The following is a 24,172-nucleotide window of genomic DNA, read 5'->3' as shown; positions in this document are numbered from 1 at the left end:
GGCCCTGAGCTCCTGTGATCAGGATTGAAACCTGAAGGGAGACAGAGCGTTTTCTTTTGTGGCTCCAGATCTCTGGAACTCCCTTACTTTGACTCTGAACTCAGCAGACTCAGTGGTTTCCTTTAAAGGCCAACTAAAAACGTTTAATCTGCTTTTGTTTAGTTTTATCTTGTCAATTTCTTTTTTCTTGAAGCACTTTGTGTTTTTTACCTTGAAAGGTGCAATATAAATAAAGTTTTACTTACTAAAGTTTTGTCTTTTATTTTAGTCTGCTTGGTATATACATCATCTGCTTCCTCCACCTTTGTGGGCAACCCCAAGTAACACAAGCAATAAAATAAAACAGATATTTTGTCATTTCCTCTTGAGATGTAAACACCTCACCAAACATGGCTTCCAGCATAGTAGTTATAGAAAGTCAAACAAAACAGCATTCATTCATCCATTCAGTGTTAGACAATATACAGCAACGTGGACAGCAAATACAAGTGTTAAAACGCACATCATCTGAGAGTAAAACTAAGAGATTTAGCCACCACAAAGGTCAAGACTGGAACTGGTTCTGCTGGTTTTGTTTTAGAAATAAGATCATTCATCTGAGAGTTGACGAACAGCTTCAGGTGATGCGCAGTCACATGAGAGGCTGCCCATCTAAAATTTTCCCTGCAGTCTCTCAGGGCTCGTTGTTGTCGTCGGGGTCCGCCCGGCCACACAAGAAAAAGCAGAACAGGACGCAGAAGCCCGTGAGGAGGAATAGACCCAGCAGGATGTAGACCAGCGTGGTGGTCCAGAAGGCGAACAAGTAGAGCGTCTTGTTACAGTAGGAGCTCACATCTGTGGCGTTCTTGCTGTAGTTAGGCTGGTAAACGGAGTAAATCCAAACGTTTCCTGCACAATAAAAACAACAGAAATGGATATAAAGTATTCTGCAAAGGTTTTAAACCACCTAAGTGAACATAAGTAGTAGCGTCTGGCTTAAAAAAAAAGAAGAAAAAGCTAAATTAACCAGTCACCCATAAGTCTGAAGTGGATGGAAAATAACTAATGGTTCTCAATAAATATTTACATAACAAAATTGAAAAAGTGTGGTACGTATTTCAGTTCAGCTGTGTTTTCTCTCTGATATTTCCATGTGAAATCTAGTGTAACTCATTGCCTTTAAAAGTTCTTCAATGAAGAATAAAAAGGCCTCAGTATAAATCGAGCTGCTTTATGAAGACCTCAGAGGTTTCTAATAGAAGATTTGGGAACTAACAGCATCATGAAGACCAAGTGGTACCAAAACATGGTTGTCCTACTAAACTGAGACACATAAGATGGTTATAGTGGATCTAAATACAGCTCAATACTAAAAGAAAAATATTAGAGGATGCAAGGTGGAGGTGGGGCTTCACCTTCCATTAGGACAAAGACCCCAAATATATAGATAAATGTAAATTAATGTATTAAAATGTCAAGTCCAGACCTGAATCTAATTTAGAATCTGTGGCTTTTCTTGAAAATTGATGTTCAGAGAGGCTCTCCATCCAATCTGGCTGAGTTTGAGCTATTTTGCAGAGTATGTACAGACATAACCCTAGAGGCATGCAGCTATAATTGGAGCAGAATCTGGCTCCAATTAACTCAGAGGGGCTGAATACAAATGCACAATATACTTCTTAGATGTCAAAATGTTTAAAAACTACATACAGTATATAAAATTTCTTTCACTTCACTATTATGTACTATTTTGTGTTGGTCTATCACATTAAATCCCAGCAAAACACACTTAAAGTTTGTGGTTGTGATGCAATAAATTGTGGAAAAATTTAAGAGGTAGTCATACTCGTCGCGATCTTCCGCTTTATACGGGACAGGTCAAGGGGGCAGCAGACTCAGTAGAGACACCCAGACGTCCCTCTCCCCAGACACCTCCTACGGGGGGAGCCCAAGGCGTTCCCAGGCCAGTCGAGAGACATAGTCCCTCCAGCGTGTCCTGGGCCATCCCCTGGGCCTCCCCCCGGTGGGACCTGCCTGGAACACCTCCCGAGGAATGCAGCCAGGAGGCATCCGGTATAGATGCCCGAGCAACCTCAACTGGCTCCTCTCGATGTGGAGGACCAGTGGCTCTACTCCGAGCCTCTCCCGGATGGCCGGGCTCCTCACCCTATCTCTAAGGGAGTGCCCGCCCACCCTACGGAGGAAGCTCATTTCAGCCCCTTGTATCCGGGATCTCATTCTTTTGGTTATGATCCAAAGTTCATGGCCATTGGTGAGGGTAGGAACTGTGGAGATATATTATGTGTGTGCATTAATTATTATTATGTTCATAACCAGTGTGTTATTATTATGTTCAGAAACAGTGTGTTATTATTATGTTCAGAAACAGTGTGGGAAATAAAATGTATAACCTGTGTGAGTATAAGACATTGTGGCCTGCAGCATTGTTGTTGCACAAACTTGGCCTTGAGTGTGATGAAGCAGAAAAATACTGAAGAACTGTAATGGTGGGAAAAGAATGTGAGAAGATTAACTGGCCAAGCACTCCCTTCTCATATCAGCAGAAAAGCAGAGTCCAGGTGCAGGACAATAGCTGTCCAAATATGGTAAGCCGGAAGAGTCTGTATGAAACCATATGTGTGAAAAAACTGTAAACAGGCGCTGCCTATTTTTATGTGTGTTTCAATAAAAGCAATGGCTCCAGTGAGAAGCTCCGAAGTCGTCTCGGTGTGTGGTCAGATCACATGACAGAGAGCTTCCCTGGTCCAGGTACTTGAATAACATACAGCTGTCTCCGTGTGATTTATTCTAATGTCTTGTGAATTCTTTCAGCTTACGGTGAATAAACGAACACGCAGAACACCCCTTGGGGGGGTGCTTCAACAATTGGTGACCTCCGACGTGATTCACGGCTGAATCAGGGAATTTGGACAAAGAGAGAGTGTGACAGACGGAAACCTCTGAGACCAGGGCGTCCATAATTAATCATCAAAGGTGAGGCAGAGCCTATTTCATTAAACTCTCCGATTGAATTTATGTATAGGCCAAATTAAACCAGGTCTCAGTGGTTCTGATTTATTATTACTCTGTAAAACTGTTAAAGAGTGTGCATTAACTGAATGTGTTAAAATCAGAGTCAGATATGAAAAATCTGAGATGAGACCAGGTGTTGAAGTCCGCCTGGGTCAAAGGTAAAAAAAAAAAGGTTGAAGTCCTTTATGGCTGAGCGTGGCTGCTCCACTCATTACTGCTACTTGAAAGTCTTGACAGAACATCTGATTTTTTTTCAATCAGGTGATCTGGTTCATTCAGAAATTTTACAAGGGTTAGTGGCCCCATCTAGTGTTCACACGGCGGAATTACACAAGTGACGGGGAAGTGCAGTCGACTTTGAATATTTGAACACAAATTCTGACTTAAATATGCGGTTGGATTGTTAATTACTTAAGCAAAAATAAAATGCATTTGTTGTATATAGGGTGAAGTGGCTTGTAGTGGATTGTTTTTGCATATTTGTGCATATTTCCTGTGTGCAACTGTCTGTCAGACTTGTGTTGAATTGAGGAAATACGAACTGGAAGGTGTTTGTGTGACTGAGCGAGAGGATCATTTGGGTTAAAATAACTGTCGAGTGCCAGGGATAAGTGTCTGTGTGGCGGATTATAGAATAAATGTGAATATTAAGTGTTTTTGCTGATATTAAACGACACTGACTGTGACAAGCGCTGACTGACTGACTGATTGTGTGTATGTGTGGGTGGCAGCCAGGCCCACCATTGCGGATAAATAAATGCACTGTTTTGTTAACAAATACAATACAGTGATAAGCGTATTATGTGCGCATATTGTGAAGAGGTCATTGAACATTTATGGAAAATTATGTGAAGGGGGCCGAAGAAATATGTAAACGATGGAAAAATAAAATAAAATACGGATTTAAAAAACTTTTTAAACTTTTGAGAGTAATTGGTTTTGTTAAACACATTTTCCTTGGCAAAACAAACCTTTACTGGACAAATTGGGTTATTTTTGAAGGTAAGAAAGATTCTGATTGGACAATGGTACCACACACAAAAATTAAACTAATCTCATGTTTCCTAAAAGACTCTGCATAGAAAAGGGTCTCAGAACCGTGGAGTTATTTTCCACCACAGTACCAAGTTTTTTAAGCATGCTTTTTCTTTATTTTAAAACAGATCTGGTTTTTGTTTTGTTTTTGGCTTTTTAGCATAATGTTTGTCTGAAGCTTCTTATGAACTGGGTTAGGAGCAAATATGATCTGAGGTAAATTAGGAGCTGTGAACTAGTGATTTTTAAATCTGATTATTGTCCAAGCAGAAATAATACACTAACAGGTCTGGGAATATTTAGCCACTCCTCTCTTCAATCTGCAGAAAGTAAACATCATTTTAGGAAAAGAAAAAGAAATACAGGCTCTCTCAATACTAAAGAGGATGGTCGGCTTAAACTCCAGTCTCCTTGTTTGATTTCTTAATGTTTAAAGATTAAAACAATACATAGGAGTACAAAGGTACACAGCGTAATTTCAGATTACTAAATCATAAAATATTGGAACATTTATCAGCATTTGGATTAATAAAGAGGGGTTATAGTAATATTTCCCCCCCAATTCTCAAAATTTAAATAGCCAAATTAAGGAAAATTATGTGTGTCTTCCTTTTAAAACACTATGTGGAAAAAAGTCCAGTTTGGAGACAAGCTTATTATTTTAATTTCTGATTAAATCAAATACTGCAGTTTTTGTTTTGTTTGGGTAGACCATAAAAATGTCAACGCCAGCTTAAAATACTTCTTTGCATTAAACCTGAGCAGAGAAAATCTTGAATGCAGCTGCGATTAAATTGAGTTAAACAAAAAGAGAACTATAACAATAACTCTCAGGGTTGTAGTTATTATTATTATAGAGTTACAGTACAAGGACTGGCAAAGGGTTTCAGCATCAGTAAATTTGGATTCATGTTAGAGAAAACTGTTGCTGTGCTTCTAAATAGTTTGTGCACTCATTTTTTAAAAAAGGATCCTGAAGATTGTCATAACAAAATTGATCATTTACAGCATTAAAAGATATGGCTGAGAAAACATATTCTGAAAAGAGATTGATAAAAATGTCTTTGAATTCTTGAAGCTTCAAATTTGGCCATTTGTCTGTCTTTGATGTTTTGTGTTTGTTTGTTGGAATGAATGTTTGTTTATATGTTGCATGAAACAATAATCCATGTTTAGAATAATGTTTCTAAATCCCAGAGTGATTAAAACTTTGAGTTTTCAGGAGAGTTAAGAAGCAGCTTGTTTTTGCATACAGAATCATTGGTGATTTATCAGATTGAAAGTTTTCCCTGGTGCTCTTAAGCTGACTGACAGTTCCAGACATGCCAATACTTTTCTGAGTGCTAATACTTTTTTTAGTGCGAAAACTTTTGAAAGTGTGAATACTTTTGTAAGGTGTAAAAACTCTTTAGGGTGCTAATTGTTATACTACCAACAATACCAAGATAAAATGCAAAACATATTTTGCAGGGAAATAATTCCATATTTGGCTCAGATTGTGTGCATTCTTGATTTTCCTCTTTGAGAGAAGTTAGTTTTCAGCTCTGTGAGGCGACCTTGACAGGTAGATGCAGCTGCCTGACAGCAGAGATAACACTTCTGCACAAAAGGCAGAAGCCTGTCTCTGCTGAGAGATGGGGATTGTAACTCTGCCATGCATGTGTCGGGCTCAAGGTCCGCGGGCCAAAACTGGACCCCAGAAGTTTAGTGATTGTCTAGAAGCCTTTTAATATGGTGATTGTGTGCTTGAATGTTATTTTGTCAATCAATACGCAGTTTTGTCTGCATTCTGCCACAATCTGCCTTTTGAAAATGTTTTGAATCTTTATGTATAAAAAAAAGAAAAAGAAAAATTGGCTAAAGTCTGCAGACACAAAATGAACCTGGATTGAAGCTCTAACTATGTTTATTTAATCTGAGATCTTCTCCAAATGCAACAGTATATGTCAATCTACATGAGATACTAACAACTTCACCTACTGGTATAATATAAAGATCTGATTGAATATGTGAAACAAACAATGATGAAACAGCGGCTACAGTGACACATGGGGAAGACCCACGTGTCAAAGGGGGAATATGTCACATCTGGTAAAGCATTAATGCTACACTATAAATGTTTCTGACTATGCAAAGAATTTTTGCAGATCATGCATAATTTGCTGCAAACACGGGGAAGAAGTATTGCCTAGTGGTAATAGATTAACCCAGTTACACATTTCTTCCCCACATATGGTATCCCACAGATTATAAGGTCAGATAATGGAACTCATTTTATAAATAAACTAATAGAACTAAGTTCTAAAGCATTAAGGGTTCAGTTAAAGATTAAGGAAAACAATAGCTCAGGAGGCAGAGAAAAAGAAAAGAGGAGAAAGAGCAGCTACAGAATCAGCTCCTTAAATTGCAGCTGCAAGAGGCCAAAGAGAAAATTAAATAAGAAAAAAATGATATAACTGAAAATGTAATGTTCCTCCAGCAGCACACAACCCTATGTCTATGACTGATCAGTGGCAAGGAGAGGGTACTCCCTCTTGCACCCTATATATTTTAATAATTACAGGTACAGTGGCCCCGGTCGTGGAGGCGGATGGCATGTTGGTGGTCGGCTGGTCTGGTATATGGTGCGGAGCACCCAGAGGAAGGGGTGGAGCCAGCAGGGCACTGGGAGATGTGTGCTACAACTGTGCAGCGTGGGCACAGCAGATCCCACGTTGCCTGCAAAAGTGGGAGAGAACTGTCTGAATTTTTGAGTGGACACTGGAGCTACTTATTCCACCATAACACAGCAACCTCCTAAACCACTGCTGTCTACTAAGACTGTTTCTGTGATGAGCTTCATAGAGGCTGCATAAATTCTGCCTGTGACTGTACCACTTCCTGTTCAGATTGGGACTCAAAGAGTAACTCACCCTTTTGTGTGTTCACCCAGCACACCTGCTAATTTGCTGAGCAGAGACTTATTAGTGAAGCTGGGAGCATCAGTGTTGTGTGGTACTGATGGGTTAACGATAACTATTCCAGATGGTTCCTCTTTGGCATGTGGAAAAATGCTTCAGCATGGACAATATTTTTACAGCCAGTTGCAGAGGCATATGCTGACATCTACTGGGGACTGCTGACCGCACCTTCTTCTCCAAGCAGCATCTTCTCTGTGTATCAGCTGTGGAAACCCTGGATTCAAAGTCTCTGTCCCTGCACCTCTCCGCCTGACCCGCCCCATGTCACTCTGTTCTACGACCGTTGTCACACTGAATGGTACCAGATTTGTTTAATGAAACAGTAGAAGGTAGGACATGGTTTATTTCATCCACAAATGTTTATGTGGCTCTTGAGGGTGTGGCTGCAACAGTTGATTTAACACCTGACCAAGCAGAATAGTATTTACTGTCAGATGAAACTGTTCCTCATGTTTCTCTTTCTTTGCATCCTGAGTATCAAGTTGAGGAATTGAGAGGAGTGGTAAAGCGCTCTCTGGCAGCTGGGGACTGGCAGGACACCTCAGTCACCAACTTAATTTTGGTTACAGAGTTCTCAAAACAGGTTCCAGAGAAACCAACCGAGGGACCTTAGCCAACCACGTCCGAAGCTGAGTGGATCCTGCTGAAGGTGATCCAAAGGAAGTGGTCAGAGCCCAGGTGGACGGGTCCATTCCAGGTCACAGAGAGAACCTCACATGCGGTGAGTGTCAAGGGCAAAGGAGACACGTGGTATCTTTGGAGCCTTTGTGCAGCAGCAGAGGCACCACAGAGATCGCTGCCAGAGGTCCAGCAGAACCTGAGGGACAACACCAGCACACCAGAAGACCCTTCTCACCCAATTCAAGGGGCAGAATAATCCCCTAGGGTGAGAAAGCGTTCATTTACACCTAAAGGTTAGTCTACACCTTAGGTGCACCGTTAAATCAGTGGTCCCACCAAATAGGGACAGAATAATCCCCTGGTGAGACCACTTAGCTCCAGGTCAGTCTACACCTGTGAGTGAAGACCAGGACATCAGACAGAAGAGGCGGATGTGACTGAGCTTTCCTCTCTTTCACTGGTGGTCGTAGCTGCTCTCCCACCGAAGAACTGAACTGAACACTCTGAACTTTAAAAAAAATAATAATAAAAAAGTATTTTGTGTTTCACCATATTGTTAATCCTCATCTTCTTTTGCAGGTACCTTCGAAAAGAATGGTAGGTGAAAATCTAGGACCCATGCCCCTTAAGGGTCGGTTCATGGTAGGTATAGGTGTTTTAGCATTCTTCATTGTTACATTGATTTTTGGATTGTTCTTTGAACTGCCTTTCCAAGCATGCTCCAGTCATCCAGACAATAAAGTATCAAAACGCAGCGCTCCACCCATTGCCAACAAAACCAGGGCTGGCCCTTTTACCCCTCTACGGAGAAATGGCACATACACTTGTTTTAACTTCACTTCCAAAACCCCGCAGGTGAATTTTGGGGAAATTCCTCGCGATTGGTGCAACTCCACGGTGTCAGGCTCAGTGATAGGTCCTTGGGCAAGATCAGGACTTTATTATTATTGTGGAGGACACCGCCTTCTGACTAGGATCCAAAATAATACTTGTGATGGAAATTCTTGCAGTAAGCATTTCACAGTGTATGACCTTTTTTGTCTTACTCCTCAGAACATCTGTGTTAGAGGAAGAAGCTGTCAGAAGTTTAATGGTTCAGACCTATCTTTAGGACAATGTCAGGAAGGGCAGTTAGGTCTGTTCCTAGATAACCTTGTCACTGTTGAACTGAAGAAGGGTTGGGGTCATGAACATGGACTCTTTGCAGTTGAGATAACATTGTCTTGTTCTGGTATAAATACTGTGTGAAAATAGCGTTCGGGGCTCTGTTCAACTGACTTGCTCGGTGACAGAGTCATTCAAACGCTGAATGCCTTTGAATAAAACTTATTAAGACAAAGTCCGGATTTTGTCTCTTCTTGTGAGTCAACTTCTCTCCACTTTGATAAGAAAATTCCACAACATACTATTGGAGTGTGTGCCTTGGTTAGGTTGCAGGTACCTCTCCTTCTGTTAGGTAAAGACCTTAAGTATCTTCCTTCAACACACGCCCAAAGCACAGCTTTAACTAGGAGAAGGCGTAGACATATCATAAAACGGAGCGCAAACACTTTTGACTTAAGCAAAGACTCACCCACTTACATTGATGCAATAGGAGTTCCTCAAGGCGTACCTAATGAATATAAATTAGCGGATCAAGTCTCAGCAGGCTTTGAAAACATCCCCATTATAACAGCTTTGTTCCATGTTACTCCTAATAAAAACGTAGACCGCATCAACTACATCCATTACAATGTTTTACGTCTAGCTAACTTAACAAGGGATGCAGTAGAAGGCCTGTCTGAACAATTGGCACCAACCTCCCTCATGGCTGTGCAAAACCGAATAGCATTAGATATGTTGTTAGCAGAAAAAGGGGGCGTCTGTTCGATGTTTGGGGATATGTGTTGCACTTTTATTCCCAACAACACTGCACCTGATGGTTCCATCTCAAAAGCTTTAGAAGGGTTAAAAACACTTTCCGCAACCATGCATGAGCACTCAGGAATAGACAATCCGTTAGAAGACTGGATGACGGGCATGTTTGGACACTGGAAAGGGTTGATTATGTCATTGTTTATTTCCATTGCTGTTTTTGTAGCTATTATGGTTATCTGTGGATGCTAACGAGAAGGAGGACGAAGATTAACCCGTAAGAGTAAATTACAGGGCGTCTGATACGTATTACTGTCTAGGGAGCAGAAGGATGGTAGAATATTATATTGGCAAAATTTGATAGACTATGGAATAAAGCACGGATAGACACCCTCCAGTTAGAGGGGTCACGACTCCCCGTCAAGATTTAGAAGGTTGTAAGCATCCTTTGGCCTACAAAGGCCCGACAGGCAATAGTCCCTGGGCACATGGCATGGCATTGGAGGCAGGGTCAAAAAGCATTATGACAAACATTTCCTTCTGCTCCACAGGTTGTAATGATTGTTAAAATCTTTTATTTAGCATCTCCAAGTAGTGGTGAAGTCACATAGGTGACTTCAAAAGGGGGAAATTGTGGAGATATATTATGTGTGTGCATTAATTATTATTATGTTCATAACCAGTGTGTTATTATTATGTTCAGAAACAGTGTGGGAAATAAAATGTATAACCTGTGTGAGTATAAGACATTGTGGCCTGCAGAAGTGTTGTTGCACAAACTTGGCCTTGAGTGTGGTGAAGCAGAAAATACTGAAGAACTGTAATGGTGGGAAAAGAATGTGAGAAGATTAACTGGCCAAGCACTCCCTTCTCATATCAGCAGAAAAGCAGAGTCCAGGTGCAGGACAATAGCTGTCCAAATATGGTAAGCCAGAAGAGTCTGTATGAAACCATTTGTGAGAAAAAACTGTAAACAGGCGCTGCCTATTTTTATGTGTGTTTCAATAAAAGCAATGGCCCCAGTGAGAAGTTCCGAAGTCTCGTCTCGGTGTGTGGTCAGATCACATGACAGAGAGCTTCCCCTGGCCAGGTACTTGAATAACATACAGCTGTCTCCGTGTGATTTATTCTAATGTCTTGTGAATTCTTTCAGCTTACGGTGAATAAACAAACACGCAGAACACCCCTTGGGGGGGTGCTTCAACAGAACGTAGACCGACCGGTAAATCAAGAACTTTGCTTTTCAGCTCTTTCTTCACCACAACGGACCGACACAGCATCCCCATTACTGCGGCTGCCACACCGATCTGTCTGTCGATGTCCCGCTCCATTCTTCCCTCACTCGTGAACAAGATACCCAAGATACTTGAACTCGTCCACTTGAGGCAGGAATAGATGGTCCACTCAGACTCCATGTCTCCAACATCCCCCGGAATCTGGTCAAAGCCCCTCTCTTCAGCCGAGTGTCCAAAACATGCTGCTGCTGATGATACAACAACAAAGTCGATCATCGACCTCCTGCCTAGGGTGTCCTGGTGCCAAGTGCACTGATGGACACCCTTATGCTTGAACATGGTGTTCATTATGGACAATCCGTGACTAGCACAGAAGTCCAATAATGAAACACCACTTGGATTCAGATTGGGGAGGCCATTCCTCCCGATCACGCCTCTCTAGGTGTCACTGTCGTGTCCCACGTGGGCGTTGAAGTCCCCCAGCAGAATCATGGAGTCCCTGGGAGGGGCACTATGAAGCACCCCTGACAGGGATGGCAAGAAGGCCGGGTACTCCGCACTACCCCCCGGCCTGTAGGCAGTCGGAGACCTGTCCCCAACCCGAAGGCACAGGGATGCGACCCTCTCATCCACTGGGACACGAGATGGCTGAGCTGGAGAGGCGACAAGCAAACCCACCCCAGCTCGCTGCCTCTCCCTGTGGGCCACTCCAGAGTAGAAGAGAGTCCAGCCGGTCTTGAGGAGATGGGTTCTAGAGCCCGACTATTTCTAGTCAATATCTCTCCACCTCCCGTCCCTCCTTGAACCGCCACCTTAACGTGGTGAAGGAGTTTGAGTGCTCGAATGATCCTAGAGGCTATGTTGTGTGGGGCATTAAATGCCCCTGGTAGGGTCTCCCATAGCAAACAGGCTCTGGGTGATGGGTCAGACAAAGAGTGGTTCAGGATACCTTCATGAGGACCACACAATCGAGGCATGTGATGTTGCCTGGTACGGCGGAGCCGGGGTCCATCCCTGGAGCCAGGCCTGGGGTCGGAACTCATCGGAGAACACCTGGTGGCCATGTTGCTCCTCGCGGGATCCGGCCAGGCCAAGCCCGAACGAGAGATGCAAGGCCGTCCCCCAGTGGGCCCACCACCTGCAGGGGGAACCATGAGGGACCAGTGCAAAAAGGATCGGGCAGCAGTCAAAGGTGGAAACCTCGGCGGCCCGATCTCTGGATGCTTAGGCTGGCTTTTAAGAGGTACTGCCTTAACAGAAACAACAAAATCCTTAGAAAATGGGTATGTATTGCACAGAAATTGAAAAAAAATAAGGCAGCCAAAGCTCAGAGAAAAACACTAAAAGGCCTTCAGAACTACTGATCAAGAGCATTTTGCAAAACTGTCTCTAAACTCTGAAGTTCAAAGGACCGAGGACTGAAAGACTACGCCTGCGATTCCAGTCACACCGTCTGCAGAAGGTTGTGTACAGTTACAATAGATTTTATTTACAATGTCTTAAATTTGTCCAAATATTCATGTAATTTCTACAGCTTTGCAGTATTAATGGGTGGAACTAAAATCATTCAGGAGATAAACAACACAATCCCAGTAAAATAGAATACAGTTTATTATATTTTCAGTAATTCAGTTAGAAAACTGAACCCAAAACATTTAAACAATCATGACGAAGAATAATACACTGTGATGTATTAGCTAATGAAACTCCCAAACTCTGCCGTCTTGTTTCAGACTCTGGGATCTTCCAAATGAAATTCCAAAATTTATTTAATTTTACGACTTTGGACCTCTGAGCAACAGTCCAGTCCTTTGCACTTCTGAGACAAGGCAAGACACTTCTGTTGTTGTCTGTGGTACAGGAGAAGCTTAAACTCAAGGAATGTGACCATTGTAGCCAGTCTTCCTAGCGCAATAGACCCTGGTCTTCTTTGTAATCTAGTCCTGATAAATACAGCACTCTTTCACATTTCCCCTCATTTACATTTTTCCTAACAGCAACAAGGTACTCACAGACAACATGGTAATATTATACATACAATAACTGTTCTGCTGGAGCTGGCCTGATGGCTCCTCTACTGGAGTAGCAATGATGCACAAATCAGTTTCTGAAAAGATTTTATTTAGGATTTTAAAAATAGATGGAAAAAGCTAATTCAAATAAAGTTGATTAAAAAAATTATACGTTGACCTGTGCAACAGTGCGTTACCAACTATATACTCTAACTCTGTCCTGAATTAAATATTAAAAAGGGTTATAACTAAATGATTTTATTCAAGAATGTTTTTACAATTTTAGTCGACCAATACATGACAACAACTAAAAATAAACTTTTCAACGGGGTGTACATTTGCACAGGAAATCCACATCTTTTTTTAAATGTTTTTTTGTGGCAGTAGTGGCCTTTTTTTTATTTATTATTTCCACAGTAAGTAGACAGGAAAGGGGTGGAGAGAGGGGAAGACATGCAGCACAGGTCGCGTGGGTAAGAAGTTGAACGCACGATGGCTGCGTCAAGGACCGAAGCCTCTAAACATGGGTCGCGCGTTCCAACACAGGGAATCTTTAATGGGATGTTAGACTGGGAATTTACTGCTTCTCAAATGAAAGGAGGGAATCATATAAGAGATAATGTCTGCCATCATAAAAGGATAAAGTGCATTTTTCCCTGACTTCACCGTTTGCAATAAATCTTGCTTTCTTTAAGGTTGTGACACTAATAACCAGAACAGAAAGGAGACGATTAATCCAAAATATTAACTCTGGAGGCTTTTCTACAATGAGGCTCTCACGTTTATTCTCACCCTTTAGAGCAGCTGTTTCTATGTTGAGCACAAATTCATTAACACTAGACAAACAGTTGCCAGATGACCAGTAACACCATTTCTTTCCACTTGGGTTCAGGACACTGCAACTACAAATAAAAAAAAGCTGCTCACCAGTGATGAACCAGCAGAAGAGGAACGTGGACACCAGCGAGTTCCAGGTGGCAAAGGCCTGGCTTAGCATTGTCCGCGAGCCGTCTTTAGGGTCCTGGGTGCAGGGCAGGCAAGTTAGGAGATTAAGAACCACGCCAAAGACCCCCGTCACGATCAGGTAGATGGGGATCTTGCTCTGGACCGGACACTCGTCCAAGTATACTGCCCCTGGTGGACAGAGGAAAGCTATTCATTATAGAAAGCTGAGCGAAGCCACTGGATAAAACAAATAGGAAGATTTAAAGCGACTCACCGATTGCAATCTGAACAATGGGCATAATGCACAAAACAGTCTTTGAACATGCTGCAGGAAGAAACAAACACTGACTGTCAAATTTCAGAAGTGAACGGAAACCATTTATTTCTTAGGAAACAGCAACTCACCCAGCACTGGCGCCGAGGGTTTAGGACCATCGGTTATTCGTCTCATCATGCTGTTACTCATTTTCGGTGATGGCTGACACTAACCTGCGGAGGTTAACAAAGAATTGTGATACTGAAGGATATTTTCATTCTCTATTCACAAAACAACTCCAACAGCTGTGAACAAGCAAGTCCCCTGAAAGAAGAATGTGAAAACAAAATAGCTGAAAAGAGGAAGAAGTCTTTCAATGTGTTTGTGTCAGTACCAAGTGGTTACTGCACAGACTTTCACCGACGCAGTTTTTTTTTTAAATCAGAGCTTATTAAAAATAATCGAATCATTAACAGCTTCTGAAATCTTGCTGCTCTTTTAGGTAAGGTAAGGTAAGGTAAGTTTATTTATATAGCACTTTTCAGCAATGTGTTGTGTGTTATGATTATTGATTGATTAATCTTGATCAATGATTATAATTAAAAATCATAACCTGACAAAATCAACTTCTTAACCAAAATCCTCATTTATGAATCGAGACCAGAGATGTTTCTGGTGTTGTAATTGTGGCTCAACGCCTTTGACAATTACAACCGTTAAATACTCCGTAATAATTAATAACTATTGCTGGAGATGTCACTGTTTAATCAACCGTTTCTGCCGAAATGTGTGGAACTTTTAACCTTATTCTTGACTGACAAATCACTTTTGCACACAATGAACACAAAACACTCTTTTTATCAATGTGAATATTTATTAATCTTCACCTACTCAACATGCAAAATTCTACATAACAAGGGTAACACATCTAACTAAGCAAAAATAAAGCAAACAGCAGTGGGTGTGTATTGAATCAACCAGCAGTTATGGAAAAAAGAAGGAATGAGAATATGGAAAAGGGGTGTGGTGGTGAGTGGAGAGTGGGGTGGCGCAGCTCCAACTGTAACTCAGTTATTCTGACTCATAAAACCTCCCCCAACTCCTGAGCAGACAAAGCGTTATAAAACTTTTGGCGGCAGCTAGCCAGCAGTGAGGTTGGGGACAAAGAAAATGGGGAATTTCACCATGAGGTTATTTCAGCAGTCCAGTCTCACAGCGCACCTGCGCTTGCTCTCAGGTGGTAAAACGCACACAGAGCTGGGAGCGCAGCAGCTTCAGACATCAGCACAGCACATCAAAGTTCAATAAGCAAGGTTACATGCACATATCATTCAGAACACATTAGATTCTAACTAGCGATTCTCATCGCACTACAACCTCTGACCCTGCCCAGGCCTTCTAATAAAGAAATAAAGTAAAGGATAGGTTTTACTTTGAAGTCGAGCGAGGAAAGGTGGAAAGTGGTTAATTGGGCGTCCACAATTAACTTCAGGAAAAACGGTCAGTCTTCGTCTTCTGGCCCTCTTGGCAAAAAGGGAAAATATGATCTGACCATCAAAGTCGACTTGGGATGAAGCACAGTAGCGGTTTGACTCCTCGAAACCCCGTGTTCTTAGTTACGTGTTAAGCTCACGTCTTCAATCGGCAAAGTGAAATTTCTGGCCTTCCTAGTCCAGAAACCTCAGTTAGGAATTGTTCGTTGTCCAACGAGAGAGAATCAATTAATTCCGCAAGGAACTCTTCTCTTGAATGGTGCGCTTCAGTTGCTAGTCCGGTGTCCAGCAGAAGGTGGGGTGTTCAAAACGGAGGCCTTCCTATATAGCGTCTTGTGACGTCAGACTTGGGACGCTCGTCATATCAGTCGCAGTGCTCGACGGGATATGTAGTAGCGGGCTGTCCTGGATACAAAATGGCCGATGCCATTGGAGAGGCACAGTGACGTCCAACAACGTGCAGATAGTCCAATACTCAGCAAACAAGTGGTCCAACATTCCCCCCTAGGTTCAAAGGGTGAGATGAATCGCAGTCTTTGAAGCTACTGGGACCATTATGTCCTTTGCTGAACAATCAGTGATCCGTGGCGAAGCAGAACAAAACAAAACTGTCTCTGTGTTCCTCAAAACCTATGACTGGGCAGAGTAGAGGTTAGCCTGGGCAGGACTAAACTCTGACTAACTCATCCCTTTCTACATTGTTCAATGAGAAAATACAGGACAATACATTCATATCATCATTACATTCCTTGGTCATCAGCTTTGGTAACCCTGAGACAAAATGAAACAGCAATAAAAGATACCGTACATATATATGTATATATATAAAAAGAAAACAAAATCATGGTTCATAGCTTATTCGTCCAACTTCTACTAGGCACCGGAACCTGGCTGTGTCATTGGCAAAGGTGGTGCTATGAACCGTGGGGGAATGAATGTGAGGGAATCAATCCTGACCTGTAAACGCTTAACCTGCAGGTTTGCGGTGTATAATAAAAAAACCCGAATGTTTAAAACAGGTTTAGGCTTAAACCATAAGCTCTTCCAAATGATGATGGGTTTTAATATGACTCCTGTCTCTAAACTATCTAGATGTGAAAAGAGGGAGAAAAAAAATAAATGAATTGCAGTACTTAGGCTTTAAGCCAGGTGTGTTTGTGGAGGTTGCACGGTGTCTGCTGTGGTAGACTTAGGATTTCTCTACTAAGTTCAGCAGAACTAGGTCAATGGGTATCTGTGCCTCGGTGGGACTGTCTACAGATGAACCAACCTCCTTTAATAAGATTTTGCATGAAATCTCTGGCACCGTGTGTCCATTACATCATTCTTAATCACTTTTGTGAGGTCTGCTGTGCATGCAGAGTGTTATGGAAAATTATCGTGCCAACTTACAGTTTAAGACGGTGTCCTAGAAGGTAGTTATATGTTTAACTGTTTCTGTTGAAGAAAGTTGTTAGTGATTAGTGCATGTTAGTGTGAGTTCATGAAACATGCACCTATTTAACTGGTCCTACGCACTGGTCTCTCCTTTCCCGGACATGGAGACAAGCTCTGTTCTTGGGGAGGAGTGTTCGATGTAGGACTTCATCTGGTTCAGCAAAAAAGCAGCAGCTGGGATGACGGTGTCAATCTTTTCTGACAAGCATCCAACCCACTTAATGAAGCTGCATGTCACAGTTAGGATGAATTTGTTACCTCCTGTTAATGTTAATTTTGGAGCTGGTTCGACCCAGTTGGTCTGAAGGTGGAACCAAGGTAATGTAACCCCCCTTCGCTGAAGCGGAGGTTGACTGGTTGGCTGGGATGGCTGAAACTGGCGGCAGGTTAAACATCCTTTGATGTAGACCTGGGTGTCGTACGACGTTGTAGGCCAGTGCGCCATCTGTTGGAGGGTGTGGAGTGTGGCTTTGTAGCTCCTATGGCACCCTACAGGAGAGTAATGGGCGTAGGATAACGTGACCCCCCTTTGGTCTGTTGGAACAATGTCCACAGCATGGGAGAGCTGTTTGATGCCAATCTGCACACTGGCTGTCTTGAGGAGAGGGCGGAGCCCGTCTGCTAAAAGGAGTGTGTGGCTGTGTTGTGCCTCAGTTACAAGGGGGTCTTTTTGGCACAAACGGTCATACAGATCTCTAATGGTTGATGGATGTCCCAGCCAGAATGCTAGTAGCACTTCTGGTATGAACATGGTTTCCAGGTGTACACCTTCCACCACTTTGGGGTTGTAAGTGTCCACACCTGGGTTCTTTAAAGAGCCAAGCAATGCATGACTGCATCTGACAGGAGTTTCCTGGATGGCTGGGTGCAGCTGTGTCTCAGAGGTGCACATGACCAGCTCTGATGAGGGCCTGAGAGGTTCTTCGGGCTCCTCTAAGCTGGTGATCTGGTTGGCCACAAAGAGTGGTTTGCTGCTTAAACCCAGTGGGTTTTGCACCTCCGCCTGGACCCAGAGTTGGTTCTGGTGGCAGTCAATGAGTGGGGCCAGCCTGTCCAGCAGGTCCTGGCCACCAAGAAAAAGCTCTTTGTTTAATGTGCACATATAGATGGGGTGCACCAGAGCCGTGTCTTCGAGTGTGATGTCCAGCTCCACCCAACTGGTGATGCATGATCGGTTTTGGGTGCGGCTGGTGATGCTTACATCACAAGCGTCGGCCTGAAATGGTTAATTGAAGGAGAGCATGGCTCTACTCACCTCCTCAAACATGATTGGGCACATCAGGTTGATCTCTGATCCTATTTTAGAATAGAAACTCAGTTGGAAACGTCCTCCTATCATGATCACACAGTGTAGAAGACGTGCATGTCCATTTTGGTTCAGTTTACCTGAGAACCTTGGAAAGATGGGTTGTGGTGTTTCTCCTGGGGAGGTCCCAAGGGGTACTTGGAGTTTCCCAGGTTTGTCTCCCCATCCGATCAGGTAGACTCTGATGGCTGTGGAGACTGGATCCATGCCTAGTCATGCTGACGGGAAGTTTGGGTCTGGTTTAACTGGAGCGTCAGCTTCCTGTGTCAAGGGTTGTGGGGGCGTGGTGGCCTGACGCACCGCTTCTGTCACCATCTTACGTAAGGCCTCTTCCATCTCTTTCCCCATAATCCCTTCTGTGTGTCGGTTTCACCCTTTTCCATCAGGTTTACCTTTAGGCTTTACGTGAGGGTCAGGTCGTCTGTTCGACCGGAAGTGGTCCGGCAACTTTGACTGTGGTTGGTATTCAGTACCACCCCCCCAGTCCAGCTGACCAAACCTACGTTGTTCCCTGAACCGGTTCTTAACGTGGGTTCCTGCTGGAGGCATTTCCTGACATTCTAACTCAAGGCTGGTTCTTTCAGTCCGGACCTGTAAAACCCTAGCCTCGCCCTCTGGTCCCTTGGTCGGGCGAGCACGTGTTTCCCACGCCATCTGAGCATATTTGCGAATCTCTTGCATGCTCATGGCCTTGGTTCTGCAATACATAGTAACATCTTATCGTACACTTTCATGAAGGTTGTGGAGGAACAGGGATTTAAAAGCATGTTCCTCCTCAATGCCGGGCGCATTGCGTCCTTGGAAGTAGACGGCTCTCAAGCGCCGGTAATACTCCCTGGGTGCTTCGCTTTTCTTTTGCTGGATAGTGAAAGCACCAAGTGTGGCGGAGGCCCGGTCCGTGTACACAGAATATTCTTCCCTTAAAGCTTCGCCAAGGGTTGAATAACGGTCTCGGACTGTGGGTGTCAGGCTCTCCATGAAAACATGGACGCTCCTGGATGTTGTCTTCTAAATGAGCTTCAGTTTTTCCCATGCTGATGGGCAGTACAAATCTAGAAGACAGCGTTCCACTTCCCTAAGGTAATCATCAATGTTTGATTCTGCCTTATTAGGGTCGAAACGCTCTGTCTTTGGCAAGGGACTCAAGCTGGTGGGTGCGCAATCCATTCTCAGGGATTGGTCCCGGCCCATCTGAGTCATCATCGGAGAGTTCACTCCAGCTGCACTCAGGGGGTATCAGTGCATCATGCCTCATCCTCGGAGGAGGCAGTGGAGGCCGCTCCCGGTACAACGGTACGCCCTGTGCTTCCCGGACTTGGGTCCTGGGCAGCGGTTGAGGGTGGTAGGAACCACCTGAATCCCAGGGGCGGCTCTCATGTCACCTTGGCGGAGGTGAGGGATCGTAGAGGACCGTACTGCGAGTCAAGTTTGAAGGCTGCTCGCATCTGAGCCGTGGACTATTTACACCGGCTGGGTCCCCAGCCAGGTACCGTTAATGGCTGCCGATTGCAGTGGGGTGGGGCACCGCACCACTGAATCTATTCTGACTACTCACACCTGTTCTTGCCTCGGTGGATGTATGGGGAACCCTATGAGTGTGGAAAGGTAATCTCTGGAGAGCAGCTTCTACATCCTCCAGATCTGACCTGCAGGTCCTCTCAGGGTTTCGCAGGTGTGGCTCACCTCCAAAGGTTTCAACCTGTGAGGTGGGTTTCGGTTCATCCCCCCATTCTTCCAGGGGGGGAGGGGTGGCATGGCTACCCTCTATTTCTTCCAATCTATTTCCAACTTCTGTTATTTCACCTCTAAGGATATCCACTGTCTGCAAAGTATCATTCAGCTCGAACTGCAGTTTAACGCGCTGGTCAACTTCCAACATTAATCTTCGCTGATATAACAGAGTGAGCTGTCCTAACACATCTGAGAGGCACAGTGACGTCCAACAACGTGCAGATAGTCCAATACTCAGCAAACAAGTGGTCCACCAAATGAGACACTCAAATCGCTTTATGATTTAGCAGGAAAAGTAGCTGCTGGCTGCAACTAATCCAGCTTATTTGATTAACTCATCATCGTCATTGTGACCACCTTTATAGAAGCAGGATTTTTATCTGTTTGCTGCTTCAGAGCAAACAGATAAAAGAGCTGTGTGTTAACACAGTGCCAGGATGGTAAGACAATAGCAATGGCCTCAGAGAAGCAAATCTTGCTAACCATTACTCTGGGGAGGGACAAAAGACCATTTCCAGGGAAATTAAAATAATTCAGTCATTCCACCATGAGATTATTCCCAAGTGGAAAACATTTGGGACCACTGTCAATCTTCCCAGGAACTAATGTTGCTGCAAATTTAAATCAATGTAACACTGTGCAACGGTCAAAGAAATTAGAAAAAAAAAACTCTGCGGGCTTCAGTCAGCATGTTGGATGTTAATTGAAACCAGGAACAGCATAAGTTTGCATAGCTGTATCTGCAAATAGAAGAGGTGTAGAGCAAAGTCCTTTGGACAGATGAGGCCAAAGTAGGGAAGCTTGGTCATAATGCAACATATCTGCACAAACACCTCTTACCAATGGTCAAGCACAGTGGTAGAGGGGTGATGACATGGGCTTGTTTTGCAGTCACATGCCTAGGGACCTTGCAGTTCATGAGTGGATAATAAACTATGTATAAAGCATTCGAATAGAAAAATGTGCAGCCATCTAACAGACAGCTGAAGCTAGGTTGAACACGGGTCATGAAAAGGGACAATGATCCTAAACTCAGCAGCAAATCTACAACAAAATGCCTGAAAAACAAAGAATCAAGGTGTTGGAATGGGCCAGTCAAAGTTTATACAAAATATATAGGTCCTTCAGTACGCTGTGCCTAAACAAATGGCTGCAAACATCAAAGAACCAAAACGTTGTTGTAAAGATGAGTGGATCAAAATTTCACAACAGTGTGAGAGATCGATAAGGTTAGATAGAGAACAGCTACTTTAAGGCACAGCTGATGGAAATGCATTGGTTCAACCTATTGAATAATAGAGGCTACACATGCTTTCTCTATTTTGTCTTCACCTTTGTTTAATAAATAATGACAGAGTGGATTCTGTGGTGTGTTTTTGTAAACTAGAGGAAAGATCGAAATTATTGCATAACTGGTCAGATCATTGTTCATACATCCTGATATATTAAAACAAAGATATGAAAGAAATTAAAAAAAAAAAAAAACAATGTGTACATTGTTTTCACCAAGACTGTCCTTGAGTCATCATAATAAGTTTTAATAAGCCACTCAAAATATTCCATAAGCCTTTATAGTCTTATATTGGTTTTCACTGGTAAAAGCAGATTTTCTGTAGGTGATGATTGGAGATGATTGTAAAAAAAAAATAAAAAATCTACATTCAACCAGAAACAACACAAAGTAATGTTTTCTTGTAAGCTCGGGTTAGCTGGCAGCCATTTTAAATGATTGTAATTATATTAAAATGCCCTACCCCACCAAAAATGGACCCTAACACCAAGTATAACGTATTATCTAAAGGATCGTTTGTAAATCGACTGATACGAACGTAAGAAAGGCCACATTTAAAGCAACAGAAGCTAATATGAGTCTAAATTTTCTTTAAAAGTCCAATTTACAATAAAAAGGTCAGATCCTACATTTCCCATAATGCAAGTCAGGCCATCTCTTTTAAAAGGGCCAAACATTAACTTTTTTTTTTGCTTTCACATGTAAACTCCGCAAGTTAAAGTTAGGGATAAATAAAATGAAAATAAAAAACAACAAATAAATAAAACCGGACATTTGAAAAGGCCTGACGTCACAAAATAGAGATTTAGGTGCCTAAAACTGAACACCCCTGAAACATTTGGACCCTGCTATACAGCTAGTTTTACAAAAACATAATGGTACAGTTTTCCAACACTATTTGAAACCCTTTTTGCAAATATAAACTGTTTTATTATTTCTATTATTATTTCCTCTTAAAAAAAAAACTGTTCTTTTTCTGAAAGCATAATGCCAACCATGGAAGTCCAACAATCCTGTCTGATGAACTACAGGTCTGACTAGAAAACAAACAGCTCATTTTAAAACAACCAAGCACAGAACAATCTGATCTAATTTACAAAAAAAAAACTTCGGTTTATTTATAATTTTAACAGTAAGCAGCAACAAGTCGAAATAAAACGACTAAAGAGAGGGAAAAAATCTGTGCCCTAACCAAGGTAAAGTTCACTGAGCGCAGATTTGAAAGAATGCAGACAATCGAGCTGAGAGATCCGCAAACTCCGGCCTCGCCTCTTACTCTGGCTGCGTATGGGAAAGTATCCGCTCCCAAAACACACACCGATTCAACCCGACTCCTAAGCCCCGAAAATGGCCTCTGTTTCTACGTCCAGCCACTGAAAGTCTCAGGTGAGAGGTACCCCGTAAGAAAATCACTGAAAGGACAGAAACTTACCTGCAGTTTAGTCAAAGTTGTCCTTCTTGCTCTCGCTCTTCTGAAGCGTCTGTGTCCTGACAGCCGCTCCTAGTTGAACAGCAGCTGCTGACAAGCCCTCCGAGCTGCGGGAGCGCGCCCACGAGCGCGCCCACGCAGGCAGCCAATCGTTAAAAATAAAGCTTCTGTTTTGTTAACCATGTATTGATCATAAAATGATCAATACATGTCATTAGGCATAACTGTCTCCCAGCAGGCACACCATAAAAATTATAGAAAAGAAAAATAACCCTGAAATTTAAAATAAAAAAATTGTCTTCTGAGTACTGGTTCTTAACATAGGGGTCGGGGTCTCGCTGCTGATCATCAAACACTACATTTTTGATCTTGACAGACCAGAAATAAAACCATCTCTCCAAATAACTGCAAAATGGACATTTTGATTTCAACCAATTCGCAACAAATTCCTCAATACTCTTTACAAGACAAGCAGATCCAATTTACTTTATAGACAAATTCTATTTATAATGCCCGTTTGTAAAAAGTTTCTATCCAGGATGATTACATGGAGTCATTGGTTTTGCAGCAATCTAATCCTGAGTGTGACCATAATGACAATAGACAGTTGATTGCACTAAGTTAGTAACTCTGCTGCAATCCCTCCTCCTGAGCGAGCAGGTAGTGACATCGGATTGTTAGTGGCATTAAGTTGTGCACTTTACAGCCAGCCCTTCTTCTGAGGCAGCATGTGGTGATAGTGAACTGTTCAATTCATTAAGGTGCCAACTTTACAGCCATCTCTTCTTCTGAGCAAGCATGGCGCAACAGTGAAAAGAAGCAACTACCCTGGCTGCATTTATTATAACAGATGAAGGCATTAGTCAGAAATTGACAAAATAAGTGTTATGGGTGTTTGACTATTAGTGTCATTTTGTGCCTTTTTCACTGTCTTATTAGAAATATTGTATGCAATCAGCAAAATGCTTACTGAGGATGAGCAGTTTCTGGAAAGTTAGTGACTCGATGCAATTAATTCGTCTTTTTTAGATAGACGACCTCCTACATACAAGTATGGTATGATGGGACCAAATGACCTTTTAAGTGTACTATATCTCTGAGTTAATGTAAGTAGCCTCTTTTTTGCACAAAATCATAATTCAAACCCAACAGGCACAACTATCTGAACTTGTGTGAAAGAAAGAAAGAAAGAAAGAAAGAAAGAAAGAAAGAAAGAAAGAAAGAAAGAAAGAAAGAAAGAAAGACAATGACAGTAGTAAAATGGTTTTAAACACACCTACAGCTCATATAAACGTCTCCACTGATAAACCAGCTGCCTGTTTGACGTTCAAAAGCAACTGGGATCCAGCCCCTGATATACAAATACTGTCAGATAAGAATATAATTAACATTTTTATCAAACGTTTGCAGAATAGCAGCGCTCCTGTAGTCTGAAGAAAATGCTTTTGGCAATTTTTCTGGGCAACATCAGCTGCATTAATACTGTGAATCACCAAATATTTTATAGCATGAGCTCAATTTGTGATGTAAGTTATGCAGCAAATAAGCAGGAAAT

General features: G+C 42.6%; 1 protein-coding gene across 1 annotated transcript; it reads right to left on the bottom strand.

The window, feature by feature from the left end:
• Positions 1-245: 245 nt before the first annotated feature.
• Positions 246-22,768, bottom strand: LOC124880220 (transmembrane protein 272-like). Its single transcript, XM_047385175.1, has 5 exons — positions 22,621-22,768; positions 14,080-14,163; positions 13,949-13,999; positions 13,657-13,863; positions 246-888 (listed from the first exon to the last, which is right to left on the bottom strand). The coding sequence occupies exons 2-5, from the start codon at positions 14,138-14,140 to the stop codon at positions 674-676; spliced, it is 534 nt and encodes a 177-aa protein (XP_047241131.1). The 5' UTR covers positions 14,141-14,163; positions 22,621-22,768; the 3' UTR covers positions 246-673.
• Between the last annotated feature and the right edge of the window lie 1,404 nt (positions 22,769-24,172).

This window comes from Girardinichthys multiradiatus, chromosome 14, assembly GCF_021462225.1.
Source record: "Girardinichthys multiradiatus isolate DD_20200921_A chromosome 14, DD_fGirMul_XY1, whole genome shotgun sequence".
Taxonomy (NCBI): Eukaryota; Metazoa; Chordata; class Actinopteri; order Cyprinodontiformes; family Goodeidae; genus Girardinichthys; species Girardinichthys multiradiatus.
This window is presented reverse-complemented; position numbering and strand designations above follow the sequence as displayed.